Genomic DNA, 23,310 nt, shown 5'->3' with positions numbered 1-23,310 from the left:
TACATGGTAATAACCTCTTGATAACTTGCACTGTACTGTATATGAATGATTAACCATTGTTGTTGAAAGCATTAATTGTTACCACACTGTGAGAAACACAGTCAAAAAGTCCAAAAGCTAATATGATTGTACTCTAATTTATCACAATTATTCTGCAATTTCCCCATATTCTATAATAATAGTTTCCCCTCATTTTTGCCCACACAATATACAGTCAATTCACTTTATAGTATATAGTATTCTGTGAAACACTTTTGAGACGTCTCGAATATGTGATAATGCACCACATCAAATGCAAGGATTATTATTATTAATAATTACCACAAAACTGCAGGAATTGTTTGCTTTTAAGATATGTTAAAAGAGAAGTTAGGTGTCTTTTGAAAAAAGGCAATTAATTTTTTTTAAACCTACCAGGTCTGGCAGCGGCATTTGTACTGCTCTCTTCCCCATCAGACCAAAAAAACAGTCTTGGTCATCTTGACATAATTTGGAGTTTCTCGAATGTCTTGCCATCCACCCAAATTTGTCTGGCGTTGCATGGTATTCCCCAAAGCTTCTAGCATCCTGGAAAAAGAAAACAGCTGGAAATTTACAGCAAATAATGGACTTAAATAATGTGAGCAGATCATTCCGGGCAACATACCTCAGCAAATATTAATTGATACCAATTATCAACCGACTGGATAGAGTGAATAATATAATGGACGCATTTAAAGCACAATCATCTTATTTGTTTGGGAAACATTACTTGTAAGTGGCAACAGTTGAGTGTATAAACTCAAAATGTTGAAATACCGTGGCTAATGATGTGTGACATGGTCTGAGCCAAAAGATCAGATAACATACAGAAGTCACGCTGATATCAGATTTATTTGCTTTAAAGTTCAGACCACTTGCTTCCCCCGGTCACTTCCTTCAGTGTTTATAAATGTCCCCTAACCCAGAAGAAACGTTGACTGCAACAACTAAAATATTTAAGCAAAGGAATAAAATATGCAATAGCGTAAATATGCTTATTCGATGTTCCTGAATGATGATCTTGCGCGGAGTTTTTTTTTAAGGTTTGCGTTGAATACTCAATTGCTTGGATGGACTTAATTGAAACCTGGAGAGAAAGGGAGAGGGCTATGCAGATAACTAGGTTTAACCTGAGTCGTGACAGGTGCAGACATTTAGCTGTTATAGAGTTAAAAAGAGCAAAGCGAAGGACAGTATTTGCTATCACCGTATAAAAATGGTACAGTAAATGGTACATAAATAGCAATTTACACAAATCTGGTGGTTGATGATGGGTGCAAGGTCATTCCTTCGCCACTTGGTGGTACTCTAAGAGCTGTAATGAATGCACAGCAGCAGAAATTCACCCACAATGTAAATCCTTCCTATTTGGGACATTCAAACACCAGTCTAACAAAACATTACATAGCAACCACAATACAAGCACTGTTCGTTACTCATTTTTGCCACATTATAAAGCAATATATTGCACTGAATTTGTCTCAGGTGGTTTTACTTGTCCCACACGTATATTAGAGATATAGTTGCTATAATTGGCTTTGTAATTTCTCTCCTGGAATTTGTGTTCCTTAAGGTACCAGGCAAAGACTATTTAAAAAGTCAGGGTTCAGTGTTTTCTGATGTAATGTTACTGTCTCTGCTTTCCTGGGATGAATGACCATTGGGATAATCATGTTTTAGTTTTGTCCAACTGCAAGATTTAGCAAGACATTCAGCCAGATTTCAGCAATGAATGACTTATGATTCAAATTGAAAGGAGCACACTTGCACCCTGTAGAATAATAAAATAGCTAATGACACGTGGATGTTAAAGACCAATAGCTTATAAAGGATTAGCAGTGTTTCAATTTGAATCTTGTGTCAAAGTCGAATATGAATCCCATCTCTGTGTCATCTGACACAGATTAATGCCAACATTTTTTTATAAAAATCTTAATATACAACATAATATAATTCCTATATTAGACCAAGTGCAATATCTGTGCAATGGTTCCTTAACCTTTGAGATTAGTATTTTTAAAATCGAAGAATATGGTTTCAAAATCAATATTGGATCAGAAACACCAATCCTATTTCGATCCTATTTCTTAACTTGTTCAATTTTTAACTCGTTTAATGTTTCTCCCATGCACTGCTCACCTGGTTTGGTAATTTAAATTGCCACTGTGAAGCTGCCACCAGGAACAGAGCTGAGAAAACAGCTGCAAACACAATCGTCCTCATCTTTTGTTGTTGGTGGTGGTGGTGAAACTCTGCCTAAAATCAGAGATCAGAACTTTACAATCATATTCCAATCAAACTGAGAGAAATGCAAACACACAATAACAACTTGAAGACAACTGCAATCGCTCAACACTTTTCTGAACACAAATTAAGTGCATTTGCAAAAGTAAACCCATTCATTGAAGTGCTCAATACCTCAAATATATTAAGTTCTCACCCTCTGCGTTTGTCAATTGCACCTGAAGATCTTAATAGTGTGGGAGGTTGGTGCAGAGAAGTATAAATACTCTTGATTGTATTCTTGGGAGGGGTCAGATACTGTTACTGTGAGCATCCTTTCGCATCAAGCCAATAAAATGATGTTCCCTGATAATTCAGGAGAAATTCGACTCTAATGCAATATTTCTGACTCATTTCCTTAGGGATTAGCCCATATGCCAATTAAAAAAAATCCCTCAGCCAGTTTCAATCAGAATCACGACATCCACTTCCTGAGCAGCAACAAAATAAAGAGAAAAAATGAACTGCTTATATATATATTATATTGGACATATATATATTTAGGTGACATAAAAAGTTAGTCACAGGTAAAAATAATATTGACACATCTTATCGATGCAATTTACTGTTAAATTGTTAAACAGTCGAAGCTGTTTCATAAACTATTTCTTATAAATATTTATTAATATTTAAAGTGAAGTAATATTTCCACAACAGCCTCTTTCACAATTACTTGCCAAAGTACAATAGGTCAATGTAATGGTATTTATTGGTCAAGCTATATGAAACCTCTCAATTTTAATAATAAGTTGGTGCGTTTGGCACCTAAGTACAGTATCTGCCCCAAAGGAGTTGATTTATTTGCTCTTATTTATTTGCTCACAACGCCCTTCAATAAAAATAAGGACTAAAATGGCAAATGGTCTTTTGCTGATAAACTGCACCAGTTGTTCCCTGCAATGGGGGTAATAAACACTGGTAAATAAATGCCAGGCCATTGCTGTTGCTGAAAATGCTCTATACTGTGAAGAGCGCAATGTGCCTTTCTGTGCTTTGAAGATGGTCAATGAAATGAAGTATCAACATGATTTCCTTCATCATTGACGATATTCTCCCTCCCCGAAATGAAACAGGTACAGAAACAGAACTATAGCCAAGTTTTCTTCTCAGCGTTCTCAAGGTTATTGTTTTACCAACAGCTTTACAGTAACTGATCAATCAGTGACACCTTGAGTTGTACTCAAGTTTCACACAACTTCACAGGCGATGTTAATTTGAACGAGCGAGGAAGCAACGATTTTATTAAATAATTACAGAACGTCTCACCATTCGCGCAAAAAAAAACAATTGAAATAAGCCTGGCAAGTTAGATTTGGGGAATAAAAATATTTGCTGCTTTCCTTCCTTGATTTCGTTCGTTTTTAAATTCCCTTTCCAAATGATTCTGCACGTATCAGTGCTTTGTGATGTTCCAGGAATAATAGGATATCTAAAGCGCTCTAATAGAAATGGCAGAAAAGTAGACAAGGCTTTGAGTCATAAAAATCAATGCTTCCAAGGAAAGCAGTTGAACTGGGTTTGATTGGATCTGCGGAATTTGTAATCCCAAATTGTTATCCAGAAATTCTGTCCTTCGTATACATGACTACCAGATAAAGGAGAAGACTCGTCCCTATGCTTTATATTATTCAGTGTACACACTTCCTTGTTTGTTGCAATAGATGGTAATCATAATTACAATCTTATATAAACCTCAGATAAGTCATGTCGGTTGGGATCATACATTTAATATGATTTATGCAAAGTATGAGTTATGTCAAACTTGCATAGAATATAAACTCTTGAACGGGACATTGGGCAGATGTACGACTTGGGCGATTATACAATTTATACAGATCAGGCTTATGCGAGTTTTACTGTATCAATCAAATTTTAAGGATTCTGGTGTGGATTTTTGCGACGTTTTATCACAAGAAACATGTTATGAAGCATTACAGATTTCACCTGTAGCTAATAGCAATAAGAATAATCCTTGCATTTGATATAGCGCCTTATTGCATCATTGAGAGACTTCTCAGAGCGTTCCACAGAACACACTTTAAAGTGTAGTGACTGTGCATTTTGTGGGTGAAACGTTCCAGTAACATGTGTATAGTTTGACCAAAGCACTCAGAGAAGCAGACTGCAACACTGAAGCAGCTGCTGTTGACTTATAAAGCACAAATGTTGAAGTAAACTGTTATTTTCATTTCTGTCATTTCCCAGTAAACAATCCAGCTCCCGCTGACAGCATCAACATCACCGGCAGACTGTCAAGAATCTGTTTGATAACTGTGTTTTATCAGTTAACATTTCCAACTGAAGCAGAATTAAAAAAAAGTCACGCACGCTTTCTAAATCAGCAGATTACTTCCCGCTCGTGACTGCGTCAGGTCAGAGTTCTACAAATCAAAGGGGCATTGGAATGACACAAACATCTTTCAAATAGCCATGACACGACGCACTGCTGTGGACGTTATGTGACACATCTCAGCTGTGAATGTCCCGCTAGCTGTATCATCTGTGAGGAGATCCTTCCTCTTCGCCCGCGCCTTAGGTCGCCCACCCCCTACCCCCTACCCCCTGCCCTTCTGCCCCACCACCCCTCCCACCCCCCCCGCAACCCGATCCCAACCCCCCAAATCATCGGGTCCACATCCCCGACCGTCCAGCGCCTCGGGACGTCCTCCTGACGTGAAATGCGCCGGACGCGTGCAATTCCGTGTCGCGTAGGAGAGTCGGGCTCTTCCAAAGCAATGCCTCTCAGGCTGCCCCCCCACCCCCACCCCCCCACCCACGGGACGGCTCTCTTTCGTGCCAATGGTTGGTGTTAATTTGTGTCAGCGGATGGCGTCGTCGTGTGGCGACTCCCGTCACGTCACACACCAGGTCCCACTGGACTTGTCGAGCGTTATACAGTTATTGTATCCTGAGATCTGATGCAGTACAACTAATCACTGTAGGATGGGCCCAATATTTTATCACCTGTCCCAGTCCCAGTCTCGTCCCAGCTCATTCTTTTTATGTAACTCTTCCCCGAGCTGTAGGAATAAAAAAAAGAAAGCTCTCCTTCCTGAAACTCAAACCGAACAGAAATCTGATACACAAACAGAAATCCTGGAAACTGCAGCAGCTCAATCAGCAACTGAAATAGAAAGCCGTGTTCCTCTCGCCGCAAATCAATGTAGTGTTACCATTAAAATGTGTTTATTATTTGCTGATTACAAATTAAGGCACCGGCACTCCACTCCCATCATGATTTCATGGCCCGGATACTGTAATTACAATAAGTGTTTCTATTTCCCCCTGTTTATTTTTCTCGCTTGACATTTTTAATTACGTTTTCCGACTAGGCATTTAGCTCAATGCAAATAAAAATTTTCACCGATTAAAAAGCTATGATTTAAAGGAATCCTGAAAAAGTTCACACATCTCATGTTTATGATCTTACTTTGGCAAATGACAGTTTTTGATCTTAAATATTACATATACCTCTATTTTATATTTTTCTCTTATCAGTGGTCATTCACAGTTCTCGACTCATTGTGGAGTCTTATGATGCCCAAAAATAGCTTGGGAAGTCCTGGTTATCCAAGTGGCCTATATTCATCTTGTGTGAAAGTATTGTTGGAAGGGAGGGTGTTTTACTGTTAAAAGAATTTCCTGAGATGTATCTTCAGATGTATGATGGTATTGGCCTTAGCACTGGACTTGATTGCCAGACGGTTACAGAATTCAGTGTGAGGGCTGCCAATGCCGGCCATCGCTTTGATACTTAGTACAACTGCTAATGCGCAAGAAAGAGAAATATGAAGCAAGGGCGTGCTTCAAAATGAACATTCCCTGGAATATTTGCTGTGTTTCCTATTTTTTGAGCAGATTAATTTACTCCTACTTGTTGGGAGATAAGTAACTTTATACAGGGCAAACTCCTCAACTCATCACTCCGAGCGTAAGGGGCTCAGTGGCGAGTTATCCGGAGTGGAGCGTTAGGCATATGTATAAATTAGTTTATAAATGTGCTGGGATATTGACAGCATGATGATTTAAGTTGTGGCAGATTAAGCCAGTGTTGAGTTATCAGGAGTTTACGGTATTTTAATATAACGTTGCCCATATCGTATTTCCATTCCAACATCTAATCCTTAACCAGATTGTCCAGTTTATGGGTGTTCGGATTTCTTGTGTGTTACTTTTAGTTGTGTGGTTCCCAACTACTAAAAAAAACTCCCTGTGTATCTATGCCACTGTCTATGGTCAATCTCACAATAATGGAGATGTGCATTAGCCATACTCCTTAGAGGGTTTGAAACTGCTCCATAATCACTATAGTAGGTTTGTGAAGAGCTAGGAGTCGTGCTAAGCAAATGACATGCTGTTTTCTGTAACATTTTGATATGAAAAGCAAAATGGCCACTGTTTAATGCTAGTCTGTCTTTGCTCTCGTATTAGTTGCAATAACTAGTACTCGGTATACTTTAAAACCTCCTAGCTGTATTATATTTTTCCAAAGAAGCGAAAATCATCAGTTTGGGTTCTCTCCAACACTGAATGCCATTAAAGAGGTGCCGAATTCAGAAAAATCATTGCCTGATATTGTTCTGTGCTCAGCTGGTACCAACTATTCCGGCCGAGAAGCCTCCCATTTGTTCAGATATCCAGTGGAGTTGACTTCCTTGATATGAGCTATTCTCTTTCTATCTTTTGTGCTCTTGTGCTCTGTATCTAACTCACAAACACGGGAGAATTATTTGACCTACTGTTCTTTCGAGACACTAATCAGATGAGCAGTCTGCTCCTTTGATGTTCCAGTGAGATAAATTGGTTGCTGGGGTGAGTTTAAAAACCTGTATAAAGCGTATATAAATACGTTATCTGGAGTGCTTTTACAGTTACTAATTTGAGTTTCCAAAAAGACTTGGATACAATACTTGTGTGTAACTATTTATGTTGATTTGTGGTACAGATTATTCTATTAAATGAGGAAAGTTTAGTTTTACACTTTGTCATTTCCCTGCAATGATAGAGTGGACATTGTCAAGGAGAGTTAACTGAGAAGTGCTGTAAAACATGATGGGATGCAATGACTGGGTTATACTGCTGGAATCATAGAAATGATAGAGAAGAAGGCAGAGTGTCAGTAAGAAAGAAAAGATTCAATTTTGTACTTCAATGACATGTGCTTATTTGCGCTACCCACTGTGAACGATGTTATATAAATGTATTGTGCTAAAACTATTCTCTATTTTCTGGTTATTTTTGCCAACAGGACTACAATCATGTCAGACAAAGACAAGAGTGAGCTCAAAGCAGAACTAGAGCGTAAAAAACAGCGCCTGGCTCAAATCAGAGAGGAAAAGAAGAGGAAAGAAGAGGAGAGAAAGAGAAAAGAAGTAAGTAAAACTTCAAACTGCAGCTCATCTTCACTCGATGCCCATCTCTCACAGACGCATTCTCTTCACATGGTCACCATGAATTGCGTGACTCCTTATGACTCAGTCATTTCCCTTGTTAAGTAACGTATCTCTGTTCCAAGCTACTTATTAAATTTGTCTAATAGACTTTAAGCTGAAGGTTGTACATCTATAGCTGTAGGATAAATGTTTCCATTGGGTTTAATACATGCCTTTTGCGAGTAAAACGTAAGCTGTTTGAAAGGTTGATTAAGATAACCAGAGACAATTTCCAGGTGGGGATATCGAACAACTTTCTAAAGTGTGGATAAACAGTTGATTTCTGATCAACTAGTAAATACAGAAGTTGATTTGAAAATAGTTTATGATAACTCCGCAAATACTAGTAATTTCTGCAATCACTGATAAACCATAATTGAGCAGAATATATGTATTTTCCTATGTTTAATTTTGCAGTCCACAGAAGGTCCAGAAATTAGATTCCACAGACATCGTAACTAAGAACATATCTCCTTTATTCCGCAGTTATTCTTTTGCAGAGAAATACACAAAATAATATGCTTTATATTCAGGAAATTGTTATATTCATTATATGTTCTTTCCTAGTCTGCAACGTACAATTTTGCAATTGTATCATTTAGTTATTTTAAATTAGAACCTAGGATGTTAACATATTTCATAAAATATAGCATTGTATTTATCAGTATGAATATCTTCTTAGGCTGATCAGAAAAAAGAAGTGGTACAGAATGAAGAACTGGACATTGAGAAGAAACGCAGGGAAGCTGATGCCTTGCTACAGAGCATGGGTATAACATCCGAGCCCTCTATTGGTATGTATATGGGGTTAATTGATCAGGTAACTTTTACCATATTCTTTATGCAACTAAATGTGAGGCATTTTTTTCTGTCTTCTGAAGAAATGTATGCTTCTGAATTCAGAATGTGACCTGAAGTCGAAGAACTGGAGATAGCGATAAAAAGTGTTGTGTGTTAACCTGCAGTGGGAGTGGTATTTGTTGCACAGTTGGCTACATTTCACTAATTATATGCTTTTAAAGTCTAACCTTTTTCTTTCACCAGCAGAGTGGTAAGGACCAAAATTCTCTCTTAAAATGACTGTACAGCGTACACAATGTTTTTGACTCGTGTTGTCCATTTTTATCCGATGACAGGTTTGTTTGACATAACTGTCTAAACATGCCAACTATTAATAAGCAGACTGAATGCTTTAACACATTCTAAATGTGAAGGTCATCTTTCACATAAGCTTAACATATTTAGAATGTTTTTTTTTGGACCCACTCTAAATGTGTTAAGCTTATGGGAGAAACTAATTTCACCACTTAATTTCATCTGCATTTTAACATCAAACTTTAGTAAGCGTTGTTAACATTTAAAGATGCTTACTCTTAGTTGTTAAGTTACTAGGTTATCAGTAGGTGGCAGTAGTATACCTTTTTTCATATTTATTACCTTCAGGATGTGAGTTGTTACACAAGGTAATTGTTTTTTTAAAACTAAATTAAAATGTACATATTTTTATCTATCTTTTTTTCAAAAAAAAGCTGCTTGTCAAAACTTATTTTTATATATCTTGAGCATCTCTTACTAGTCTTCATGATTTATTTCAATTCCTAAAACAAATCAAATTGTATAGCTATCAAAGAAATTGTACATCATTTGTAGATGTACTGTAGAACGCTGACTAATATCTCAATTGTGTTTAAAAATGTATCCAAATTGGCTGAAATAATTCAACTGGAAAATTTAACATCAAAGAAAAATCATGCAAATAACGGATTCTATTTCATGTCACATTTAATTTAACTTTTTGAAACAGCAACTCTTTGTGAATTGAATTACGAATGGAGCAGCAAAGCCAGCTGGAGACATTAATTGAGTCTGACAGTGATACAGGTTCAGTTCTCTACTTAAAGCTGGGGCATTTTGGATCACACTGATTTCATGCCATATAAAAACAAACAGGAAATTGAGGTCAGTCACAATTAATGATTTTGAGCGCAGAGAGGCAGATTTAAGCAATCTGTCTTTGTGTGCAGTAAGAGTGACATTATTTGGTTAAATAGATAGCTATTTGGTCCTTTTTTACATATATATATGTATATTATAATAAAATCCATACTAAAAATATTTAAATTCTTACGGTGGACATATGCAATTATAAAGCATTAAATTAAATGCTCGAGTGCAGTTGTCAGGCAGTGTCAGAGCAAATAATAAACAGCATGAAAATAATAAAAGCTGCTTCCAACAGAAAATACCAGTATAAAAAAGATTCACAGATATCTATATTTAGTATTAGATGTGCGATCTTCCTATACAAGCTCGGAAGAACAGATTGTATGGAAGAGTGGGTCCAAATGATTAGTCCATGATTAGTCATGTTGAGTACTTTCCAAATTGACGTATTACACATTCATGTAACCAAATTCATCAGTTATTTCCGAGGGGCAAATTTTGTTATTTTGGGGATTATGACAAATTCTGAAACATTAACAACCCTTTGTTATGTATTGCAAATGAAGTGTTAACAACAGAAGGGGTAATGTGCCATGACAGAATATTTGATGCCTGTTATTTTGATAAACTTGCCTATTATGACTGTATGGGGAGAGATTGAGCAAAAGACGTGGAGAAGATTGATCGTTGGATCCGCGTGGATTGATTTGGGTCAGCTACGCTTTTCAGCTTGTATAATGCACGTTCCAAAACATATTTACTGGCCAAAGAATCGTTTCTCAATTGTGATCAAAATGTAGCATTACAAAACCAATGGATTATAAAGAACCTTTTCAAAGAAGATATTTATCAATCAGTCTGTGTTTAGTTTCTATTGGGTCATTTCTAAGAGTGTTTCAAATTCAAAAGAAGCAATCGAAAATTATTATGAATTAGACAAGCCGATTTGAAATGGTCCAATATTTAAAATAAAACCTTTAGATGTTTTAAATGGACTGCGAGAAATTGAACACAGCAGTGATCTCGTTCTCTCAAGGCCTGATAAGCGCAATATTGACTTGAACACTTTTGTCCGCTACAGGTTCCAAGAGTTTTCATTACATCTAAAGAATGCTGATGAAAGCAAAATGTTAGTGGAAAGTTATGGCTGTAAGTTGGAAAACATTTGCAGAAATGTAATTTGACAATAGCACTCGCAAAAGCCCAATCAATAAAATGCAGCAAGTGGTGATAAATTCAATTTGTGCTCAATTTCACTTAGTGCTTTTCATTTCAGTTAACTTTCGAGTAAAAATTAAATTGATTGCAAACTTAATTTATTACGGTTTGCAGTGTTTTAATTGATCGGGTCGAGCAAGTAGTGCTGTCATGAAACGAATGTTTCTGCAAAACCATTCATAATGTTGGGAGCACAATCATTTTTTTCCTGTGCTATTTTCTGATTCATGATGCTTTCTATGCATATATTTTGCAATTATTCATTGTTTTTGTTTTGGGCATATGATGTTGAGTAAGGTTTAATGTTAAAAAAAGTATCTGAAAGGCATGAAAATGCATTGTTTTGTCCTCAGATAGTTGTGTAATTTATTTAATCTTCCAGCATGTGTCGTTTAGTGCAAGCGCAGTATCCAAAATGATGGGTTATGCTCAAGAAGTATTTAACTAGTTTGTTGAAATCACACCACCGCAAAGCATCAGGAGTCATCAGCGTTGCATTATATTTCAACTAAAATTGAGCTCACATTTGTCTGGTAATATGATTAAAATACTTGGAGGTGATGAAATGCAGCAGTAATAATGATTGATCCTTTGACATGAAGAGCCTGTGGCTCTTATCAATGTCCTGTATTTTTCTGATGTAAATTCATGAGTTATTTGAGTACATGCTATTCATCGCTGCTGAATGTTTGCATTGATATAAAACGCTGATTTTGAAATTGAATGTGTGATTTTCTGTGAAATGTTCCCTTCCACCATCCTCCATTACTCATTAGCTTGTGGTCAAATCATCATTGTGTTTTGTTAATGCCTGTTTGCTGTCTTTCTCTTAAAAGCTGAAGAAAACTTGACCTAATCAAATGGGTATTATCCCTTTTTCCAGCCTACTTGAAAAGTATTTTACTTGAGGAATAAATCTTTGCACAACGTTTTATTAACCAGGCAGTTGTGTATATTGCATATCATTTTAGACAAGATATACAGTGTATTTTAAATTCACGAGCTAATGTGTGATCTATTTTGTATGTTTTGGTAGCTAGAATAAATAATTCAGGGGTCGATTGAAATGCTGTACAATAGTTTTGACTTCACTAGCATCTCTGTAAGTAGGTAAAAGGATAATGTATTTCTATATGTTGGGCCTATGGAATAACTGGCACATGTTGCAGTGTTGATTTTGGGAAAGCATAACTCCAACTCATAGTTGTTTCCAAATCTGCTTCATCTGTAGTCTGAATTCATACATTGCAGAATATGCATGGAAACTCCGCATGGAATTTAACTTTGTTTTTTTCCCCCCTTCTCTTTCTTAAATTTCATTTCACTCATGTATTTTTCTTTAAATACCATCTCCTTTTGTTTTATATTCAATACTTCATGTTCAATTGATTTTGAAACATCATTACCAGTGCATCCACTACGGGTAGTAACAGCGGATACCTGTCTGTTTCACTATTTAGTCCCTCCTACGTCTCCTTCCTCGAAATCGGTGAGTACACCAAGTGAGGCTGGAAGCCAGGACTCCGCTGATGGCACTCTTGGGGCAAGGTACGATCATTCTACAATTGTCTTTCACATCTTTTTTTTGCCTTACGGTACCATGTCAAATTTGACTTCTGGTTTATGCAGGATTTCCATTCCTCCTCTCTTCCTCCTCAATCCGAAAAGAAAATGATAGGATTGTTGAGGCCCCTTTTTAAGTATGACATTCCTACATTTCCTCCCTCTCTATTCCTTTCTGTAAAACCACACACATTGTCTGTGTGTGATGTGTTTGCGGGGCATTGACTGGTGCTGCTTTTCAGTCGGTTGCTAGGAGGCACATAACACCAGCCTCCAATTTGTGTTTTGTTATTCTGGGCTCTGGCCTCTGCTCACCACTTTCCTCCATCGATGGAGCTGATATCTCAAGCTCTGCATTGATATTCCAAAATGCTGTATCATCCATATAATGTATGTGTTGTAATAAGACATAGCCTGAATTTAAATTCCCTGTGTATTCATTCTGTCTGGCATTAGTTGTCACACATGCGTGGGATGAATCCTGAACAACCTATTGATTTGCATTATGCTTTTTACCTCTCCTTTTCCAATGTCAGTTTGACCATTATCTTGTGGCAATAAACAAACTTGAAGCTGTCCTGTTACAAAATAGTTGCTAGATGAATAAAAAATTAATCCTTGCATTTGATATAGCACTTTTCACATCTTCTACAACAACAACAACAACAACAAGATTCCATTTATAGAGCGCCTTTCACGGCGGGAGGACGTCCCAAGGCGCTGTACTGGGTCAGGACCCGAGCAGGGGGGAAATGGTCAGGGTGAGGGGAGGGAAGGGAGGGAGGGAGGAGGGGGTAGAGAGTCGAGAGGGGAGCTGAAGGCACGGTCAAAGAGAAAGGTCTTGAGACCGGCCTTGAAGGAGGAAAGGGAGGAGGCAATGCAAAGGCACTGGGGAATAGAGTTCCAGAGCCTCGGGGCTGAGAGGCTGAAGGCCCGGCCACCGATGGTAGGGCGGTTGGGGCGGGGGATGTGGAGCAGACCGGAGCCAGAGGAACGGAGGGTACGGGCAGGTAGGTAGGGGGATAGTAGGTCAGAGAGGTAGGAGGGAGCAAGGCCGTGAATGGCCTTGTAGGTGAGGATGAGGATCTTGAATTCAATCCTCTGGGGGATGGGGAGCCAGTGGAGGCGAGCGAGGGTGGGAGTGAGGGTGAGGGCGAGGGTGGGAGTGATGTGGTCACGGTGTCTGGTGCGGGACAGTACACGAGCTGCAGAGTTCTGAATGACCTGCAGTGTGGAGGGAGGTGTGGGGAAGGCCGGCGAGGAGAGAGTTCCCATAGTCCAGCCTTGAGGTGACAAAGGCGTGGACCAGGGTTTCAGCAGCGTGAGGGGTGAGGTAGTGCCGTAGTCTGGCGATATTCCGGAGGTGATGGAAGGCGGTGCCAGTTGTGGGGCGGATATGAGGGAGAAAGGACAGCTCAGGGTCGAACAGAACCCGGAGGTTCCTGACTGGCTTTGAGAGGTGGAGAGTGCAGCCTTGGATGCTGATGCTGTCAGCGCCTGAGGTGCGGAGGAGCTGACGAGAGCCAATCAGGAGGGCCTCAGTTTTCTGCACGTTGAGCTGAAGAAAGTTGTCTCTCGTCCAGGACTCGATGTCGGACAGGCAGCTGTCAGGACATCGGTGGTCGTGGAGTTGAGGGTAGAGGAGGAAAGGTAGAGTTGGGTGTCATCCGCATACATGTGGAAGTTAACCCCATGTCTGCGGATGATGTCACCACAGGGGGAGCATATAGAGGGTGAAGAGGAGGGGACCGAGGACAGAGCCCTGAGGGACACCGCACGAGACAGTGCGGGGGTGGAGGAAAAGCCATTCGTGGAAACAAAGTGAAGACGGTGGGAGAGGTACGACCTAAACCACTCAAGGACAGGGCCTTGAAGGTTGAGGTGGGAGGACAAGCGGTGGAGGAGGATAGTGTGGTCGACCGTATCGAATGCTGCCGATAGGTCGAGGAGGACGAGGAGGCAGAGGGAGCCCTGGTCACAGATGGTCAGGATGTCATTGGTGACCTTGACCAGGGCAGTTTCTGTGCTATGGGCAGCACGGAAACCCGACTGAAGGGGTTCGAATAATGAATGGGTGGAGAGGAAAGAGCGCAGCTGGGAGGCGACAACTCGTTCCAGGACCTTGGACAGGAAGGGGAGGTTGGAGATGGGCCGGTAGCTTGATAGCTGCGACGCATCAAGGGAGGGTTTTTTCAAGGTGGGAGTGATGGTGGCAGTTTTTAAGGGAATGGGAACAGAGCCAGAGGAGAGGGACAGGTTGACGATGTCTGTGATATGTGGGGCAAGGAGGTGGAGCTGGGAGATAAGGAGTGGAGTGGGGATGGGGTCAAGGGAGCAGGTGGTGGGTTTCAGGGATAGGATGAGTTTGGTGACAGAGGGTGGGGAAACGGGTACGAAAGTGTGTAGGGGAGGATGGGTAGGAGTCGGAGTGTGGGAGGGAGGGGTGGGGGTGGGTGGATGTTGGAGGGGAAGTGACCGCGGAGCGAATTCCCTTGATCTTGGATTCAAGGAAATCCAGCATCTCCTCGCAGTGAAGGTTGGAGGAGATGACCTGCGCGGGGTGGCGGGGGGGACGGAGGAGTCGGGATGTGGTAGAAAACAGTAGCCTGGGGTTGTTCTTCGCCTCCAGGATTATCCTGGAGTAGAAGGACGACTTGGCCGAGGCTAGAGTGGAGCGGTAGATTTTGAGGAGGTCCAGCCAGATTTGTCGGTGGACCGTTAGGCCAGATTTGACGCAGGTGCGTTCAGCGGCCCACACCTGGCTTTCAGTGAGCGGAGGTGGGTGGTGAACCAGGGGGAGGAGCGAGAGTAGGAGACAGTACGGGAGGTGATGGGGGCAAGAGTATCGAGTGTGGAGGAGAGGGTGTTGTGGAGGAGGGTGAGAGCAGAAGAGGGGTCGGTGAGGGTTGAAGGCCAGAGGGAGAGGAGTTCAGAGGACTCCAAGGCAGCGGTTAGGGATTGTGGGGGTAACTTCTTCCAGGGGCGGTAGAAGATGGTGGTGGGTCTGGTGGAGGTGGGGAGGGGGTGGAGGTGGTGAAGGAGATGAAGTGGTGGTCGGAGACGGCCTTGTCGGTGATAGTGACATCCGAGACACTGAGGCCCCGGGTGATCACCAAGTCGAGTGGGTGGCCGTGACTGTGAGTGGGGGAGTTGATGTGGAGGGAGAGGTTGAGCGAGGAGAGCAGGGAAGAGAAGTCTGAGGAGATGGAGCAGGAGGGGGTGAAGTGCAGGTTAAAGTCGCCCAGGATGATGAGGCGATCAGAGCAGAGGCAGAGAGATGTGAGAAGTGTTGAGATATCAGAGATAAAGGTGGGAGAGGTTTTAGGGGGCCGGTAGAGGAGGAGGATTTTAAGTGAGAGGAAGGAGGGGTGGGAGAGGGTGAGGTGCTCGAAAGAGGGGAAAGAGCCAGAGGAGTAGGGGGATAGGGCAAGTGGTGTCCTTGAGATAAGGGCTACACCACCGCCACGGCGGTTGGGGCGGGGGATGTGGTGGGAGGTGTAGCCGGGTGGTGTGGCCTCCGTGAGGGGGAAGGTGTCGCCTGGGGTGAGCCAGGTTTCCGTTAAGGCCTTGATGTCTAGACTTCTAGACTTCTCAAAGCGCTTCACAGAATATACTGTAAAGTGAATTGACTATATACTTGTGGGCAAAATGTGGCAGCGTCCCACAAACATTGGTGGATTGAAGTGACCAAATTATTATTGTTTTTTTCTTGAGGGATTATTATCAGGTGTGTGGAGTAAGGAAACTTGCCCAAGGTTTTGCACTGCCGGGAATCGAATCCAGGTCTCTCGCTTGTGAGGCGAGCGCTCTAACCACTGAGCTACAGGACTCCATGAAGTTTTAACTCCGTACTTCAATATAAAGTACCAACTAATATGTACTTTTCATACTGGAGGCCAGATACTATTCCAGAATTGAGCTGATAATGTCACATTTTAATTCCAGTATGTAAATCCCAAATAGTCATACATATTTGGTCATCAGTTTGGCTCAGAGGTTTGTTTTTGCTTTGTTCTCTCTCTGTCTCTTGTACAGGCATCTCTCTAATTTCATTTTGTTTTTACACAATGATCAGACACGCGCACTTTCAAGCAGGGATCACTGGATTACAATCTGGAGTATCTGTTTCTTTTCCCTCCCTTCCTAGCCAAGGAAACGCTAAAACTAATTGTAGTGGATTGACTACTCTGGCTGAGATAGACTTAGTGAAAAGCTGCAACCATTCATCTGCATGGCACAGTGCTATACAATAAATCCTGTGAAGTGCTTTAAGAGGTTTCAATAACATGATAATATGCTGTATCAAATGCAGGATTTATTTAAAATTAACAAGCATCATTTGATATTTGGGCATGGCCTCATTCTCACCACTGCCACTGTATTCTTAACTGAAACAGTGAACAGGCGTTGCAGGGCAATTGGGTGTAGTGAGCTTTGAAACCTGTGGAGGGAACTCTTATGCTGTGTATATATATATATATATTGCGAGAAGGAAAGTGGGTGCTTTCCATTAGTGGAACAGTGTGAAATTGAAAGCCTGATTTATATGTCTCGCTTCTTTGCTTTAGGGCTGCTTTTAGCACCACCCAGTTTTGTAGATTTTACGAATCAGCCAACCAGCTCTTTAATGACGTTACAAAGCAGCCCTTTAAAAGTTTCTTGGACTAACTGGTCTTCAAACCTCCTGTGGGGGCTGCAGCACAGTTCATTCTGGCTCAATTCTTAGTTTTTTTTTGTATTACTCACTCTGTGATATTTGACAGTGATTCACAGCAAAAAAAAGTGCAACATAAATGGAGCATCAATTGACCTGCATATTTCAGTCCAGTTTGAAGTTGATAGTGAGTGCTGCTGAGTTTACAGTAGTTAACTAATGTAAAATAGTCCAAATACAGTAATATATAGCAATCCAATACAACACTCTAATTCTGGTCTATAGAGAAAAAATAAAGCTGCTGTCAAACGAGGAAACCTTTCAGTTGAAAAGTCAGACCAGCCCTAAGCACCGTGCATTTTATTTCTTTTCATTTCTTTCCTACTTTCAGTGCCATATAATTAGGCAGATAGTAGGAACATTGGTGAACATGAATTGAAAAAATGTCCTTTCTTCAGTTTTTGTGACTGCCTTTTCATTTAAAAATACAAAATAAGGAACTATTCTGGGTTGATGGGATGAAAAAAGGATGTTTGCTGGAAGCCCGGGGCTATAGTTAACCTATAATTACAGCGGTGTCACATCTTGGTAACTTTACTGTTTTTTATGCCTCGGCAGACTTGGAGAGATCCTCCTTACCTGTGGCGTAATATGTAAGCTCAGTTCCTGTACAAATTGTTTTATTTTGCTGCAAAGGGTTGGCAATGGCAAACAGACATAGTGTCATGAATTCTCCCTGCTATTAAAATGACTGATTTTAAGCACAAAACACCATTAACCCATAGTAAGAAGCCTCAGCTAGAGTACTGTGTTCAGTTCTGGACACCACACTTTAGGAAGGATGTCAAGGCATTGGGGAGGGTCAAAGGAAATTTACCAGGATGGTACCAGGAATGCAGGACTTCAGTTATGAGGAGAGGCGAGAGAAGCGAGGATTATTCTCCTTGGAGCAGAGAAGGTTAAGAGGAGACTTAATAGAAGTTTTCAAAATTATGAGGGGATTCGTGAGGGTGAACGGGGAGAAACTATTTCCACTGGCGGGTGGGTCGGTAACCGAGGACATCGATTTAAAAGAGTTGTTAAAAGAAACAGAGGGGAGGTGAGGAGAAATTTTTTTACACTGCGAGTTGTTCGGATCAGGAATGCATTGCCTGAAAGGGTGGTGGAAGCCAACTCGATAACAACTTTAAAGAGAGAAGTAGATAATTATTTGGGGAGGACAGGTTTGCCGGGCGATGGGGAGAGCGTGGGGGAGTGGGATTGATTTGGAAAGCTCTTTTAAAAGAAGCGGCACAGACACAATGGGCCAAATGGCCTCCTTCTGTACTGTATAATTCTATGATTATAAATGTTACAATTTCCTTTGGAATAGGTTTGCATGGCAATATTTTTGAAGAATGGAAACAATCTATTTATGGCCCTAAAAATTATAATGTGCATTTGGACTGCTGCTGATTAACAGGCTTCTCTGTCCTTGGTACTTTTTCAAAATTTTCTGGGAGAAAATAGTGGCCCCCAAGAAAACCCTATGGACTACTATGGACCTATCCAGTTTATATTTAACTATTAACTGTTAATTGTTACGGTAACTAATTGCCATAATTTGTGCTGAAGTTAATTTCAGGGCCTTTAATTCGACATATCAAATATACTCTGGTCAAAGTCGTTTCGCTGGAAAACTAAAACTGCTGGGCATGTGTTTTTGTCACAATAAGATGTTTCTGTATAAATCTGTAAATGTGTTACTTTTTCTGTCCCATTTAGTTATTGTAGTATCTTGTATCTCCATAAGGTCCTGTCTTGAGACGTATCTTTTCAAGGCTGAAGAACTCTACTTTATCTTGTTCCTCATGGCTGATCCCGCTACACACTGGGAATTATTCTCGTTGCTCTGCTATGCACTACCTCTAGTGTCCGGACGACTAAATATGAACGTGATTGAATTATGTGCAGTATAATTAATTCACTAGCTGCAGAACTTGATATCAGTGCCATTCTGTTTCAATACAGTATGTATGTATTTTGCAGCTGCAGTATTGCTGATGGAGTTAATAGGTTTAATGTCATTGAGCAAAAAGAAAAGGCTAGATTAAAGATCTACACCTTACTAAACTGAAGGTCCTTTTTAGCTGGTGAGCCTAAGGATTTAGTGAAAGACGGGTAATTTCTCTGTGCCAACTCTGCAGATTAGCAGGGTTGGCATTTATAATATTATTAACTTGTGAGATGGAGAAAGATGTATTGAAATCCTCCTCCATCTTACCCGATGGACGGATTTAGAACAATATCCGGGCATCTTTCATGAACTTATACATCAGATGTTGTTAAGAGTTTTTTCTTCTGAGAAGACGTATAGAAGATAGTTATATCTACAAATAAGAAAGCTAATGGAGTTTGGTTTCAACCTGAAGCTCGACAAATGTTTGTAGTCCTAAATATAAATAATATCATGTCTCTGTATGAACATAGCTAAACCTTATTGTATGCATTACATAAAACAAACTGTGTTACAGCAGAATGAAAATGTACGCAAAAGATTAAGTTGTTATCGAGGTAGAATGGAATACTGTGAGGTGTTCTCAACTGATCTTGTGCATCCATATAAACTTCACTAATTTCTAAACTCTTTTGCTAATGCTGCATGGTTGGCTTGTCAATCAATTAGGACCTTTCATTGGGATACTGATCCTTCAGTTCTGCAGCTTCAAGCTGATTCTGATCTTGGGTATAACTAACTTTACCATCTACTCTATTCTACATTTTCAACATAGTCTTTTATTAGTTGGTAACAATTTTTATTTCTGAATTTCTTATGTTAACTTGTGGAGAAAATCAAGATAAAAGTTCTTTACAATTGTTTTTGATGTTCTTGTGCTTATTCTTTATATGTGCGTTTCCTCTTGAATTATTTCATTTGAAATTTAAGTGTAGTCATTTTAGTATTAAATATCTATGTGATCTTTTTAATTTATTAATTTATCGTTATTATTACATTATTCATATATATTCTATGTTTTCCCTTCCATTGCTTAAAGACGAGCGGTTAAACTGGGGATGGCAAAAATCATGCAAGTAGATTTCCCTCCACGAGAGATTGTGACGTATACAAAGGAAACTCAGACACCAGTGGCTGCACAGACAACTGAAGGTAAACTAAACTGCCTTTTGCATAAGACATGAACTTTTACTCAAACCAATATGATTTTGAAAATGTCTAACATAGGGGAAAAAAAGTGAATGATACTTTTAAATATAATCAATATTTTTTGTGCATTTAAATTATACCAATTGCAAATAGTTTGATATTGTCAAATTGCACTTCAGACCTGATTCTTATTTGCTGTTGTTATGGTATATATTTAAAAGAAAAGTCAGTACCACAGGAGCATCATTTTGTAAATGCATTTTAAGGAAATATTTATTTCAGTGCATAACATCAACATTTGATCTATATTTTACAAAAATACCAAGGGCATGATATTATTGGAAGAAGTAGTAGACTTTTTCTTTAATTAGAATGTTTTCTTTTAAATAAAGCATTCATCCTTTTTTTAATAGATTGGTAATTATATATTACGTAAGCAAAGAACATTTGAAATAATTGCCTCTGTAAAGTAAACTGCAGCTATAAAACATCTGCTATACAAAATATTATTTGCTTCTCAGAGCAAATAATGGAGATGTATTGATCTCTCACTTGTTAAGTGCAGGCCAGACAGATGTTGCAGCCTTTTAGTATAATTTCTAAAATCCAGTGGGGTTCTTTTGATCATAACTACAACATTTTTATTCCATTGAAGTGAATTGAGAAAATTAAATGCGATAGCTGAAAAAGTGTTGAGTTTCCTTTTCGCTCTGTGACTAACAGTGCTGGCTAAGGATATTTCATGAAATGGTGAGAACGAAGGGAAATGTGGGGAAAAAATCATTTCCACAAAAATACTTATTGATTCACTGAGCGAATAACTCTAGCTTGACCTGTCTGGTAAAACATGTGGACTGGAGTCGATTACATAATATATTAATCCAGGAGCAAAATTGAGCATTGTTTAAATCTGTGAAACACACTCCAGTATGTGCTATTGTATTTTATGTGAATACAGGTGGAGTTGATAGGAATTATTTTGTTCCATGTTTATCTAATTTTTGTGCTGAGCAAAAATAGACCTCAATCTCCCATAATTTGCATCATAATTTCAATTCATAAATTGATTTGAACTGCAGTATGTTAGGGAGAAGGGATTAGTGGGGTAGGGGAGGGGGTATGAGCAGGGGATGGAGATTCATGTGGAGTATAAACACTAGCAAGGAATCGTTGGGATGAATGGATTCTTTCTGAACTGCACAATTTATGTAATTCTATATATGTTATTAATTATTAATAGAAAATGGCATGCTTTGTAAATATTATTACAGATTAAAGAATTGAACATTTTTTTATTGAAAAGGCAACAGAAAGTGTCTGACAATTATACATTAGACTTCTGAACATCTGTTCTTCATTTGAATAGTCCAGATTTTTAGAAAATTGATGTTCAAAATATTTGTTCTGTACTTGTTAAGGAGTTGGAGTGAAAATATGAACTTGGTGCTGAAAAGTTTTCCTTAATTTTTAAAACTATTATAGAAGCTTGACAAAATAATTTCCATCTGGTCAAACTATACTGTACAAGTATACTTATTTGAGACAAAGTAAATCAGACAAAATAAACAATTCCAGCCATCAACAGCCTTAACCACAGTTTAATAGAGTAATCTTCAGGGAGAACAGAAACTAGATTAACATATCAAACAGGCTTGACTGCCTCATAAATCCTCAATGTAAGAAGATGAAAAAAAATTGCAATTTGATTTGCACTTTTTAACATAACTTTCTCAGCAATGCTGCTAATAATTATTCAGAGAGTGGTTTGAAAACATCAACAACTTGCATTTATTTAGCGCCCTTCGTGCAATACAGTGTTTATAGCAGCAATTTAGTGCTTATTAGAATGGATTGATTTTATCTTCAGCAATGGATTTTGCACTGTAGTATTTAATATAAATTCCTATATTCATGGAACATCTTTACAAAGTGTGTGTTGTAATTCATACAATCTTTTCACTTTGGGAAACATTTACTGATGAATCTTAGTTTTCCCATTAGTCTTTTTTGAATGTTAGCAGCGACTTGGCAGAGGTTCATGACAGGCGTGAAAAGGTAATTATACCAGTGTTGTAAAGTGCTCCAAACTATCTGGTCAGCTCAGTTGTTTCACTCCACTATCTAGCTGTAATGGATGTTCATATAGGAAAGGCACAAAGAAGTTATTTGAACAGATATTAACACAAACCTAGGACACGTTTAGGAGGTAGCACTTACAATTCACAGTAGAACTCTTTGCATTTCCCTTTAATTGAATACCCAGTGTAATATATTGAGAAACGTATCCAGAGTTGGTTAAATAAAGCCATTCAACATGACTAATAAATGAGTTTCACTATAAGAGTTTATATTCCCCTGTTACCTCATCCCCACAAACCAAATATTATTTCGGGATGACCCGTGTTGGAACCAAGTGGGACCATTATAAATACAAAAATACACAGCATGCAAACAAACCATAGAGCAAAAAAAGGTCATTTAATCTATCAAGTTGTTCTCTCCGTAGATCACCTCACACAGAACCTAAAGTACCATGGACTAATTTACCACACCCTTAATTTACCTTATTTTATTACCATATATAATATATACACAGTGCAAACTAGAATTAGGCATTACAGTATGAATACTTAAAAGTCATGACAATTTACAGTAAAGTAAATACAGTACAGTAAATATTTCTCTTATGCATTGATGCCCAAAGAAAATTGCTTGAAGGTGTCGGACAGATTTGCATGTGAATTATATTTTAAAAATTGCCAGTGTGCTGGGATCAGAAAGGTTAAGATTGAATTTGCATATTCATTCAAATTGTAGCATCCACCTGCAGCTGAAATGTGTATTCTTTAAGCTGATCGGCAAATATGATTTTAAAAGTTTTGAATTTTCATTACCATTTTAATGACTTGCTGCTTACTAAATAATTTGATGTCACAAAAATGTCTGGTTAACCCTCCAAGTGTCCCTTTGTACATAAGAAACAAAATGCACGAGTCAAAATGCCTTGTATGCCTGGAAGGATACAAACACTCCCAAGTTAACAGAACACA

At 39.2% G+C, this 23,310-nt stretch overlaps 1 protein-coding gene and 1 long non-coding RNA gene across 4 annotated transcripts in view; one reads left to right on the top strand and one right to left on the bottom strand.

Annotated features, from left to right (window-relative positions):
• Positions 1-433: 433 nt before the first annotated feature.
• Positions 434-2,500, bottom strand: LOC121849409. 2 transcript variants are annotated; one of them, XR_006085214.1, is made up of 3 exons: positions 2,440-2,500; positions 2,161-2,277; positions 434-567 (listed from the first exon to the last, which is right to left on the bottom strand). It is a non-coding gene; the product is annotated as an uncharacterized LOC121849409 (long non-coding RNA). The 2 variants fall into 2 exon arrangements; XR_006085213.1 differs by having other exon boundaries at positions 2,462-2,487.
• A 5,030-nt stretch (positions 2,501-7,530) lies between these two features.
• The window catches only part of LOC103176446 (cytoplasmic dynein 1 intermediate chain 2), a 33,345-nt gene continuing 17,565 nt past the window's right edge, over positions 7,531-23,310 (top strand). Inside the window, exons 1-4 of one of the 2 annotated variants that reach the window (XM_042336346.1) lie at positions 7,531-7,676; positions 8,419-8,530; positions 12,359-12,446; positions 20,151-20,263. In XM_042336346.1, coding sequence (XP_042192280.1) covers positions 7,563-7,676; positions 8,419-8,530; positions 12,359-12,446; positions 20,151-20,263 — 427 coding nt within the window. In that variant the 5' untranslated portion in view covers positions 7,531-7,562. Of the gene's footprint in view, positions 7,677-8,418; positions 8,531-12,358; positions 12,447-20,150; positions 20,264-23,310 lie in introns of those variants that run through there. The other variant, XM_042336347.1, reaches the window with a different exon arrangement.

The sequence above is a fragment of the Callorhinchus milii genome, unplaced genomic scaffold (assembly GCF_018977255.1).
Source record: "Callorhinchus milii isolate IMCB2004 unplaced genomic scaffold, IMCB_Cmil_1.0 Scaffold6, whole genome shotgun sequence".
Lineage (NCBI taxonomy): Eukaryota > Metazoa > Chordata > Chondrichthyes > Chimaeriformes > Callorhinchidae > Callorhinchus > Callorhinchus milii.
This window is presented reverse-complemented; position numbering and strand designations above follow the sequence as displayed.